This window comes from Dipodomys ordii, unplaced genomic scaffold (assembly GCF_000151885.1).
Source record: "Dipodomys ordii isolate 6190 unplaced genomic scaffold, Dord_2.0 Scaffold159, whole genome shotgun sequence".
In the NCBI taxonomy this organism is placed as follows: domain Eukaryota; kingdom Metazoa; phylum Chordata; class Mammalia; order Rodentia; family Heteromyidae; genus Dipodomys; species Dipodomys ordii.
In genome coordinates, this window is record NW_012267375.1 from 1,263,536 (window position 1) to 1,275,959 (window position 12,424).

The 12,424-nt window shown below is 47.2% G+C and overlaps 1 protein-coding gene across 1 annotated transcript in view; it reads right to left on the reverse strand.

Moving 5' to 3' along the window:
- Mcm3ap (minichromosome maintenance complex component 3 associated protein) overlaps nt 1-11,958 on the reverse strand; it is a 48,607-nt gene extending 36,649 nt beyond the window's left edge. The window contains exons 1-9 of the mRNA XM_013032927.1: nt 10,764-11,958; nt 10,323-10,546; nt 8,583-8,661; nt 7,986-8,130; nt 6,131-6,321; nt 5,089-5,228; nt 4,172-4,369; nt 3,458-3,726; nt 1,232-1,394 (exon numbers count right to left, since the gene is read on the reverse strand). Coding sequence (XP_012888381.1) covers nt 1,232-1,394; nt 3,458-3,726; nt 4,172-4,369; nt 5,089-5,228; nt 6,131-6,321; nt 7,986-8,130; nt 8,583-8,661; nt 10,323-10,546; nt 10,764-11,958 — 2,604 coding nt within the window. The remainder of the gene's footprint in view (nt 1-1,231; nt 1,395-3,457; nt 3,727-4,171; nt 4,370-5,088; nt 5,229-6,130; nt 6,322-7,985; nt 8,131-8,582; nt 8,662-10,322; nt 10,547-10,763) is intronic.
- Nucleotides 11,959-12,424: the final 466 nt, after the last annotated feature.

Consider the following 12,424-nt stretch of genomic DNA (forward strand, 5'->3'; position numbering starts at 1 on the left):
CTACCACTTGAGCCACAGCGCCACTTCCGGCTTTTTTTCTTTTTGCTTATGTGGTGCTGAGGAATCGAACCCAGGGCTTCATGCATGCAAGGCAAGCGCTCTACCACTGAGCCACCTTCCCAGCCCAGTTTCTCTTTTCTTTAATGCTATTCATAGTGGACAATGTTCTACAAACATGAAATCACCATTTTAAGAGATTAACTATATTTTTCATATGAAAACTGTACAGAATTCTCCCAAGTGGCAGGTTAATTAGAATCCTTTTCATTTGTTCTAGAACTTCAGTTCTGTAGCAGATGGTTAAACTGACAGCAGCAAAGAAACTTGCCAAAGATTCTTTACATAAAACACAACTATAGGGGCTGGAAAGGTGGCTCAGTGGTAGAGCGCTTGCCTTGCATGCCTGAGGCCCTGGGTTCGATTCCTCAGCACCACATAGGCAAAAAGAAAAAAAGCTGGAAGTGGCGCTGGGGCTCAAGTGGTAGAGTGCTAGCCTTGAGCTGAAGAGCTGAGGGACAGCGCCCAGGCCCAGAGTTCAGGACCCACGACTGGAATCCCCCCCAAAAAAAAAAACCACAACTATAGGTTTCTTCCATTTCTAAGAGGGCTTAGTATGTGAACAAAGACTCAAGCCAGAACTGCTGGCCCTGAGATCTTCAGACAGCATCCTCCCATCAGCAGACCTGGGCACCATCCTCCACCTGCAGCAGCTGGGCAGTAGCCGGCTCAAGGTGGCGGCGTGCTGCAGGAGCAGGCAGCGGCCCTAAGTCAGTCACCGTGGGGCTCTAGAGGCTGTTCTCATGGCATCCTCAGGTTCCTCCACAGGGCTGCAGTGAATGAAATAACTCAAAATATCCAAGAGTTTACATAAAACCCTAGGCAAGAGAGCAGCCTTTGGGCCGCCTTTGTAACCCAAGAGCACAGCACACGGTGTGAGGACTGAAACAAATTTAGCATCATCAGCCTCCCTCCCAAATGTAAATGAACCACCCTAAGGATTTCAGTTACATAATCTGTCCACATGACACAAGACTGCTGCTTTTTTATTTGTGCTCATGAGGAGAGCAGATGACTGCACTTGACTCTCAGAACAGCATTTCCATGGCCTGCCCTCTGCTGGTGGAGCTGCACAGTGCTGAGCCATGTCAAGAGGGAAAACCAGAACAGAAGCACATCCACACCACATTTACAACTTCTTCCCTCCCACTCTGCCAGCAGCTATTCTGCTTACCTGATTAAAGTAACAGTGTAACAGGCAGGCATTCAGATAAGAAGCTGACTGGACCAGCTTGAAAAATCTCACAAAATTATTACTGTTCAATGCAGCAAAAACCTGGACAGCAAAGTCCACCTCAGAAGAGTTTCTGACATCAGCATGGAGCTGCTGCACTTCTCTGTGATGGAGACAAGATGGTTAGTGATGCCTTTCATCAGACAATGATGGATCAGATAAATGATTTCAGAGCCTGAACAGTGACACACGCAAGCTCAAGCCCCACCACTAACCCCCCCCCCCAAAAAAAAGCCAGCTGCCAGAGGCTCATGCCTGTAATCCTAGCTAGCTACTCAGGGGGTTGAGATCTGAGGATCTCAGTTCAAAGTCAAAGCCAGCCCGGGCAGGAACATCCATGAAACTCTTATCTCCAATAAACCACTAAAAACCAGACATGGCGCTGTGGCTCAAGCGGTAGAGTGCTCGCCTTGAGCTGAAGAGCACAGGGACAGTGCCCATGGAGTTCAAGCCCCATGACCGACCAAAAAAAAAAAAAATTGAACCCAGTATCAGTGGCCCATGTCTGTGATCCTAGCTTCCTCAGGAGGCTGAGATCTGAGGACCACAGTTTAAAGTCAGCAGGGAAGTCCATGAGACTTATCTCCAGTTGAACACCTGAAAACCAGAAGCGGCATTATGGCTCAACGTGTGGTAGAGCCACTAGCCTTGAGCAGAACTAAGGGACAGCACTCAGGCCCTGCCCCAGGAATGACTGGAAAAAAAACAAAATTACTATCAAAAACTTATTTTAAAGGGCTGGAAAGGTGGCTCAGTGGTAGAGCGCTTGCCTTGCATGCATGAAGCCCTGGGTTCGATTCCTCAGCACCACATAAGCAAAAAGAAAAAAAGCCGGAAGTGGCGCTGTGGCTCAAGTGGTAGAGCCTAGCCTTGAGCTGAAGAGCTGAGGGACAGCGCCAGGCCCAGAGTTCAGGCCCCACGACCGGACCAAAAAAAAAAAAAAAAAAATTATTTTAAGCCAGGCACCAGTGGCTCACGTCTGTCATCCTAGCCCCTCAGGAGACTGAGATCTGAGAATTGAGGTTCAAAGCCAGCCTAGGCAGGAAATTCCATGGGACTCTTATCTCCAATAAAACACCAGAAAACCGGAAGTGGTGCTGTGGCCTGAGTGGTAGAGCACTTACTTTGAGCTGAAGAGCTGAGGGACAGCGCCCAGGCCCGGAATTCAAGCCCCACATCCAACAACAATAAAAAGTTATTTTAAACTTATGCCAAATGACTACCACATATTTTTAGCAACAAAGAAAGTCTGAAAATAAATTTTAGTATTAGCCACTCAGGAGGCTGAGATTTGAAGGCTCTCAGTTTGAGAAAGACCAGGCAGAAAAGTCCACTAGATTCAATCTTCAATTAACTAGCAAAAATCCAGGTTTCTAGAGGCATGGCTCAAGTAGTAGAGCACCAACCAAGTAAGCCATACAAGAAACAGCCTCAGTTCAAACTCTAGTACCAACAAGAAAGGAAAGGAAAGGGGAATGAGGGGGAGTAAAGGGGAGCCAAAAAGAGTGGCCATATGGGCTGGGAAGGTGGCTCAGTGGTAGAGCGCTTGCCTTGCATGCCTGAGGCCCTGGGTTCAATTACTCAGCACCACATAAGCAAAAAGAAAAAACCCGGAAGAAAAAAGCCGGAAGTGGCACTGTGGCTTAAGTGGTAGAGTGCTAGCCTTGAGCTGAAGAGCTGAGGGATATCGCCCAGGCCCAGAGTTCAGGTCCCACAACCAGAACCCCCCCCCAAAAAAAAGAGTGGCCATAATCCAGTCCCATTTTCTTCAACATAAACATGGGTCCAGAGAGCTCTGTATTTCTCATTCTACAAAGATGTATTATCAAACCAAGTTTAAAATTGTTCCACTGTAATATTTCATCCTTACCAATTCCATTCCAAATAACTTTTTTTCTTACTTAAACCTTTGACAAAATAACCCAGACACAGTAAGTTGCTAGTAACTCCAGTGGGTAACGCTGGCTTCCCGGCCCTGGGTCAGTCTTGTCAGAAGGATACCTCTCTCATAGTCTCACCAGGAGGAGAAGCCATTCTTGCCCAGCTCAGAGGAGCTGATGTACCCAAATAGCAGCACTCCTCACTCAATCCTCGCCAGGGTCTCCCTAACCTTAAAAGCTCTTTTTCTGTTTACATGGCCTTTCCCTTTATCACAGGCAAACTCACCTCAGGATGTCTCCCTTGTTGAGATTGAGCAGAACGTTGTAGCCCTGGAACTCAGCCTCACTGGTGCAGGAGACCCCCTTGCTCCTCAGGTCCTGATACATCTCCTTCAGGCTCTGCAGACACTTGGTCATGTTCTCATTGTTGATCTTGGCATCGAAGGAGGACATGGGTTCCTCACACATGAAGTGGGCACAATGAATATGAAACCGGGTACATTTCTCGATCAGGGAAACCGTCAGAGGGTCACAGAGGTGTTGCTGTGTGATGTCCTAGGCACAAGCAAGGGGGAGGATTACAAGCATGTATGCACTAGGGAGTACATGTTATTCCTACCTACACACTTAGGAGAAAAATCATGCCTAACATTTAACTTGATCTCAAACCCATAAAGCACATTTAAACATTTTTTTTTTTGGTCTGGTCGTGGGGCCTGAACTCTGGGCTGGGCGCTGTCCCTCAGTTCTTCAGCTCAAGGCTAGCGCTCTACCATTTGGGCCACAGCGCCACTTCCGGCTTTTTTCTTTTTGCTTATGTGGTGCTGAAGAATCGGACCCAGGGCCTCATGCATGCAAGGCAAGCGCTCTACCACTGAGCCACCTTCCCAGCCCCACATTTTAACATTTTTGTAATGGTTTTTGTTTCAGATGAGTTAAAACCAAGCTATGAGCATAGCTGTTACACACATCCTCATCTCCAACGAGAGGCAGCTGATACCTTCCGTATGCCACGTGTGCGGTTCCACACGAAGTCATACCAGTCCCGCAGGCTGACATCCCTCTGATCCATGATCTGGGTCACGAGGTAGTCCATGGTCCGATTGAGCACAGCTGAGGGCCGGAGCTCATGCGGCAGGGGCTCCTCCTGGTCAGCAGAGGAGCGGCTGTACTCCTTCACAGCTGCTGCGTGGTCCACCTGGGGGGATGTAGAACAAGGACAAGCTGCTCAGTTGACGTCGCTGGACCGTCAGGGAGGCAGAGGACACGTACACATACAACATTGGAGCTTGAAAACACTTTTTAAATGGAAAATTTCTGTTAAAGGTACAATCAAAATTTAAAGACTTGATTTAAACTAAGAAGCTTGATTTTGCCAAACAGTAGGAGGGTGTTATAAGAAGTAATTTAAGTTCCAATGCACAAAGAAGAGACAAGTAAAGGTCTTACAAGAAATGTCAGAGGCCTCAACCATGCTCAAACACCAAGTTAGGTCTGCTTAGACCTAACTTGAAATGAAGGTGGACAGTGAGGACCAACAGGGGCATAGAAGCAGGCCCAGTAGGACAAAGGCCACCTCCCTACAAAAGTCTAGGGCTGTCCCTTCCACTGTAGGAGGCTGCAGGCTTGTGGACATGGAGGAAAGCAGAGGCCCTCACAGGCCAGGGCCTGCGTAAACTCAGGCCTCCACAGCGACGACTGCTTCTAGCTGGGAAGCACAATCAGGTCATACGCCAAACCCAGTCAGGGTGAAAAGCCCACAGGCAAAACTGAAGAGCAAACAGATTTCTGAGCAAACCACTTGTGACATCAGAGGTCAGGCCCTCTGATACAGTAATCAAACACTCAGGAGCTAGCCAAAGAAAATTAAATAGGAATGAGGGGCCTATCTCAGTGGGGGACACTCAAGAGTCTAACCTGATCGGTCCCTGGGACCGCTTCAAACACACTCAGCTGGCTCCGAGTCTCCCGCATGTAACGCTCCTTCTCAGGACACATGTCAGGGCATGTCCCAACGAACGTTCTTGCTTTGTCCAGATCAGTCCTCTTCACCCGAGCTGAACGTCAAGCGAAAGATAAGGATGTATGTGTCACACAAATATGGAGAACTCACAAAAGTATATTGCCATGATAGAAGGAAAAATAATTTTGAAAGTCATAAATTACAAAGAAAAAAAATTTTTAACTCTGAGTCTCAAAAGACTGGCCGTGGCCAACCCACCGCACAGTGGGCATCAAGTCTTACTAAAATCCCTCATCACGGCAGCTGCTTCCAGTGACCGAATTCCACTGCACACTAACAACAGGGCACACCCACTTATAGACAGGCACACTTGCCAGAGTTCTGTAATCCTTATCATGACCTCAGTGATGAGGTGCAGAATGTTGACTTGGAGGATAAACTTGTTAGGTATAAATATTCAATACATTCCAGTATTCCAGAATTCTCAGCACTGAGAATCACCTAACTGAAATTAAGTGGATGTGTCTTAAATAAGTCGACCCTTTCCACTAATGCACAGACTTATTATTGTTTGAACAGGGTCTCAAGTTAGACAGCAATCTTCATCTCCACCTCCCGAGTCACCATGGCTACAAGAATAAGTCTATAATACATTCCTGGCAACAGCATGCCTCTGGAAGGCAATGTAGTCAAGTTTACAATTTTAACCATCCAAAGCCTTAACCATGTCTAAAATAACCTCCATTCACCTCCGCCTTTCAGGTGCCTGCTCAATTTCCTGGCAGTCAGAGTATACAGTTCTTCCACACCCTCCCACCACTACTTTATATACATAAGCAGGCACATTTACACTTCCAAGTAAACATACAACACTCATCACCAGGAGGAACAGCAGAGAACAATAACCCCACAGCAGTGGAACCCCATGAAAAGGGACACTCCTGCCTTGCTGGCCCCTACTTCACGGTGGCCTTGTCAGGGACTCTGGGGCCATACCTTGCCGCATGACTCTGTCCCTCTGGTCGAGCAGGCGGTACTTGTCCTCTGATGTCTCAGCCAGGGTGCCTATCAGGGTGCTGAGAGACGACACACATGGCCCAAGGCCCTCAGAGCCCTCAGACCCAGAGTCAAAAGGGTCTCCCACGAACTGAGGGGCCTTCACAAGACTTGGCTTCTTCACTGGAGAGCTACAGGGAAAACAACACAGTAAGTATCTCCTATCATGATCACTTCTGAACCTTTCAAGATTTTCTAGTTCTAAAGCTAAGAAAGTATACCTAGGGATAAGAGGAACAAAAAAAATACCTTTTTTTTTCCCATGAAAAAGGAGCTATAATCCCAGCTACACTGAAGGATGAGGAAAAAGTATAGCTTGAGTCCAGAACTCAAAAGCTAAGACCCCCAAAAAAGGGAAAAGAAAAATTAAAGCTGGTAATAAGCAACATATTGTTAAGTGGCTACTCTCTCAGCTTCTCCATTTTCTAGCTAGTTTCCAAGTTTCTGAACTTGAAACATCAAAGAGTATCTGAGACCGAAGGATGGGAAAGAAAAAGGTAAGCAAGCCAGGGGTTAAACTGCCAATCACAAAACAGCAAGGGAAAAAAAAAATACAGAGACCTGTCAACGCAGGTTCAGTGTGAAAAGAGGAAGTCAGAGGATGGACCTGTGGGAAAGGGGGTCGTGTGACACAGAAGCAACCACACTCATACCACAATGCACCTCATCACGACCATCAGCAGCTGCTTTGCAACAGTACGATGGACATACAAAATGTCACACTGGAAACTCTCAAAAGTATTACCAGGAATGGATAATTACAGCCACCCAAGACAGTTTACTGCATTTACATGTCAAGTGGAACTACAAGTAACGTTAGACAAGGCAAGTAAATGCACCACCGACCACATAGGCGGCACATACAATGTGCACCAGCCAAACCTCTGCCATGCCAAGTGAGTGGCCTCGCGTAGGAACTGAGACATAGGAACTACAGCTGCAGCTAAAAGCAATAGGTCAGCTACAGGAGCTCTGTGATTCGGTTCTCTCAAACTAACAAAAAAATCTCAGGTAAGAGGAAAAGCTACCCTCACAGACCTTCTCAGCAATCTAATCCTGTGGTATGTGAAAATGAGAACCACTCCCATAACTACCAAGCGTCAGATGAAGAAAAACTCATTCCACAAGCCCTCAGCTGGGACCATCAGCCTGAAGCAGGCCTGCTTTCCCAAAGCAAAACAGCGCCTGCCAGCCGGTAAAAGGATGAAGAGGAGGAAGGAACATTTTATTTATTTACTTGTTTGTTTATTTATTTATTTTATATTTGCCAGTCCTGGGGCTTGTACTCGGGGCCTGGGCACTGTCCCTGAGCTGCTTTTGGTCAAGGTTAACACTCTATCACTTGAGCCACAAGGCCACTTCTGGCTTTTTCTGTGTATGTGGTACTGAGGAATCAAATCCAGGGCTTCATGCATGCTAGGCAACCACTCTACCACTAAGCCACATTCCCAGGCCCATTTTAAAAGTATCCTTGCTGGGCACTGGTGGCTCACGTCTGTAATCCTAGCTACTCAAGAGGCTGAGATCTGAGGATCACAGTTCAGGGACAGCCTGGGCAGAAAAGTCTGAGAGACTTAACTACCAGAAAACTAGAAGTGGCACTGTGGCTCAAGTGGTAAAGTGCTTTGCCTTGAGCTGAAGAGCTGAGGGACAGAGACCAGGCCCAGAGTTCAACCCCAAATGACAAAAAAAAAGCTTCCTTCCTTATCCTTCACTCCCAGAAACCATTAACTTGCTCCCCAGCCCCTCAAGTACCACACTGCTGCCCATCCCAGGCAGGAAAGGCCTGTCCCACCTCTTATTCAGGAGGCTGCTGGTTGCAGCCCTCACTGTAGGCTTGCCCAGCGACGAGTGCTGAAAGGATGCGTCCTCCATGCCCTGGCTAGCTTCACTGTCACCAAGTTTCTTCTCCTTCAGGGAAACGGGCTTCTTGTTGGGACCTGGGGACACAGTAGTCAAAACAGTTTATGGGCTGGGAAGGTGGCTCAGTGGTAGAGTGCTTGCCTCACATGCATGAGGTCCTAGGTTTGATTCCTCAGCACCACATACACAGGAAAAGCTTAAAGTGGCGCTGTGGCTCAAGTGGTAGAGGGCTTGCTTTGAGCTGAAGAGCTGAGGGACAGCATCCAGACCCAGAGTTCAAGCCCCACAACCAGCAAAAAAAAAGAAAACCCAAAACCCAGAGTTTATACCATCACAAGCCTCCTGATACTGGACTTTTCAGTTTTGAGAAAATAAAATTCTTACAGCTGTTACAGGGGTTATGGAAATATCCCAGAAACAAACTATGGGACACAAGCTCCACTGGCCTTGGACGAAGGACTCAGACTGGGAAGTCAATAGGCCTTGCACACAGAACATCAGACTACGGAGAGAAGAACTGAAAACTCACTGATTTTCTTCTTGTGCCAAAAAATAGCCACGTCCTTATGCAAACTTTTTCCTTTCTTTCGAGCCAGAGCTGCAGATTCCTGAAAAACAGCCAAGCATGAGGACACCAAGAGACCAAGGAGCAAAGTGAAACCAAAATCACAGATGCAGCAAACAGAACAGACCTCTCTGAGAGAGAGGTCTCAAGAGAGAGCCACTGTCCTTCGAGCAACAGGGAGGCCCCTCCCCCACGTGCTCCACCCCCTCAGCTAGAGCACCACAGCCTGAGCTGCACACACTGTCTGCCTTTGGTGATGGCAGTCACAGACCTCATTACCCACAGCAGCCCTTACCTGTCTAACAAGTATGAATTTGTTCTTCTCATTTTTGAAATTGTCAACTTTACTATGATAAAAACCCAGAAACTTTACCCTTGGTATTTGGCAAGATGAATCTTAACCAACTGATCACATACACAGAAATACTTACACACCAAAGGCAGCTATGAAATGATACACATGAAATACCATTACCACAAGACTCATTATATGAGTAATGTTTACTCACGTTAATATGTACAGATACTTATAAAGTGCCTAGAAAATTATGTACCACACTCAGTAACTGGGGCTGTTCCTAGGGAACAGAAAGAACAGGGAAATCAGCTGCATCAAATTGTTCACAATGCAACGTATCTCCATACAGATACATGATAAAAATCCTAAGGTTCAACTGAAAGAATAAACACATTCACAGCAAACATCACTTTTAAAAATGAGAATCATTAGGGGCACTGGTGGCTCATGCCTGTAATCCTGGCTACACAGGACGCTGAGATCTGAGGATTGCAGTTCAAAGCCAGCCCAGGCAGGAAAGTCTGTGAGACTCTTATCTCCAATAAACCACCAGAAAACCGGAAGTTTTTGACCTGTGGCTCAAGTGGTAGAGTGCAAGCCTTGAGCTGAAGAGCTGACTGAGGGACAGCACCCAGGCCCAGAGTTCAAGCCCCACAACTGACAATAATCCTAGCTACTCAGAAGGCTGAGATCTGGAGGTCACAGTTCAAAGCCAGCGCAAGCAGCAAATTGTGTGAGACTCTTATCTCCAATTAACCTCCAGAAAATCGGATATGGCACTGTGGCTCAAGTGGTAGAGCACTTGCCTTGAGCTGAGGAGTTGAGGGACAGAGTCCAGGCCCAGAGTTCAAGCCACATGACAGACCAAAAAAAAAAGTTCCAGAAGGATACTGGTGTGGCTACTGGGCATAGTAACCTCCAAGACTTTTTTTTTTTTTTGGTCGGTCGTGGGGCTTGAACTCTGGGCCTGGGCGCTGTCCTTCAGCTCTTCAGCTCAAGGCGAGCGCTCTACCACTTGAGCTACAGCGCCACTTCCGGTTTTCTGGTGGTTTATTGGAGATAGGAGTCTCACGACCTCTCCTGCCCGGGCTGGCTTTGAACCGTGATCCTCAGATCTCAGCCTCCTGAGTAGCTAGGATTACAGGCGTGAGCCACCAGCGCCTGGCTACCTCCAAGACTTTTAACCCAACACCTGGGAGGCTGAAGCAGCAAGATCTCAGTTTCATCAAGGCCAGTGTGAACTACACAGAGAGACCCTGTCTAAAAAACCAATGGCTGGGCATGTATTTCAGTAGAGAGCCCATGCTTAATAAACATGAGGCCCTGAGTTTAAAAATCTGGTACTAATATTAAAAGGTGACTAAGTTCACCTTTGGGATAACAAGTAGCAAGTTGGGAGCACTTACATGATCAAAAAAGTGCACCACTGCCAGCTTCCTGCTGCGCCTGGTGAAGATGCGCTGCACTTTAGCAACTTTACTGAAGTAGCTCTCCAGGACGGCCCTGTCGTTGAGACTATCAGGGATGTTCTTGCACTGGATAGCTGTGGCTTCTAAGGGAGAAAAGCCTCCAAGACTGTCTGTGCTCTCGCTTCTTTTACTCTGGTGCACTGGAGTTCCCCTCAGAGAATCTAGGAGTTCAGAAAACAGACATATAAACCTATTAGATGTTAATTTTCAGACAAAAGTAGGCACCAACTTTGTAAAAGCAAATGAAAATCTCCAAGGCCCTATGTTAGGATTCCTACTATTCAGGGGACTTACCAGAACAATCAAGCTACTTATTGTAAGGATCTCACTGAGAATCTACCAGCTGCCTATACTCTGCCGAACACCTTTACAACTCACCTTCTTTTTTATCCCTGCTTTCAGTTTCTTCCTCTTTGGTCACTCCTGGAAGCCGGGAAGGTGCCAGGACAGCCTGACTCCCTCGAGACGGTTCACTTTCCCCAGACTCCACAAAACAGCTTTCCTTTTTAGGCTCCTTGTTGCCCAGACGACCTACGTCTTTATTGCTTTTGAAGACATCCTTTATTGTGCGGCCAAACAAAGTGCCTCCCCGGGGTCGAGTCAAGCGGACAGGTCGTTTATCTGGAGGATGGTCACCTCTGGACAGAGGATCAGAATCTTCTGTTGCCTCGTGGCCATGCCTCCTTGGGGAGCGGTCCTGGTCCTCTTTCCTCTTCAGTCCCTTCATGAGGTTGGGAAGTGGCTCCACTTGAGAAACAGCTTCTTCACATCCTTGCCGGGCACTTGTTTTGCTAGCAGAAAAGGGTTCTCCTAAAGACCCTGATGCTATGGCGAAGCTGCTGAAGCTACTACTAGAACCTCCAAACACTGGTCTAGGTCCTCTCTTCTCCTCTTCTACATTTTGGTTTAACAAAGCAGGAGCAAAAGCAGATTGGCTATTAGTATTAGCTGGTTTTGAAAAGATAAAATTTGAATTGGCTGAATTACTTGTCACCTGAGGAAAAGAAAAAGGGGTCAGGCTACCAGATCCACTACTGACTGGGTGGGAAAACGTAAAAAATCCAGAAGTAACCTGGCCCTGTGTCTTTTCTGGCTCAGACTCAGCCCCCAGGATTGGTTTGAACACTGCATTTTCCAGAGTTTTAAAGCTGAATTCTGTTTTCCCAAAGCCAGAGCTCACTATTTCTCCAGTTTCTGATCCAAAAGTAGAAGTGCTTGGGAAAACTCCAATGCTGGTAGATGATTTGAGATTAAATCCTGAGTTTCCTGCCACAGGTGAACTTGAAGGCCCAGAAGTAGCTACAAAAGGAGTGCGTTCAAGTCCAGAAAAGAGCGCAGCACTTGAGGTTTGGGTGAGACCAAACGCTTGTTCTGAAGAATGACTTAGTCCAGGTGTTACAAAGCTAGGCACCTGTGAAAAGGCTGGGTTCTTCCCAGATGTGTTACTTTGCCCAAAAACAGAGGGTTGACCAAATCGAAATGGCGGCTTAGCCTGAAATGTACCTCCAGTACTACTAGAAGATGCTGCAAAAGCACTAGGCTGTTGCCCACCAAAAGGGTTCCCTGGATTCATCTTCAAACCAGTTTTCAGAAGCCAATAAACACTATGTTCACAAAGTCCTCTTCCTTAAAGAGTCCGCTGTACTAGGGGGCTCCCCTTCATCTTCAGGGTGAACTGAAAGATAACAATTCATGTCATCACAGTACATCCTGTTAGAAGGCTGGTTAAATTGTCTCCAATCGCAAATCATTCTGTAAGGATAAATCCTTAACCCATCATCCACATTAAGTAATGAGGGTGAGAGCCAACAGGTACTTCTGTTGGCTGACATGGTACAAATTACTTTATCACATAGTCCTGGCTGGGCTGGCTTTGAACCATGCTCCTCAGACCTCAGCCTCCTGAGGAGCTAGGATCTCAGGCGGAAAACCTTGAAGCCCAGACCTTTAAGATTAGAACAAAATCCAGTGGGGATGGGGGAAGGAGCGGCCCGTTGGGATGGGGGGGGAGGCTAGAGGGGGCGGCCTGGTGGGAGGCA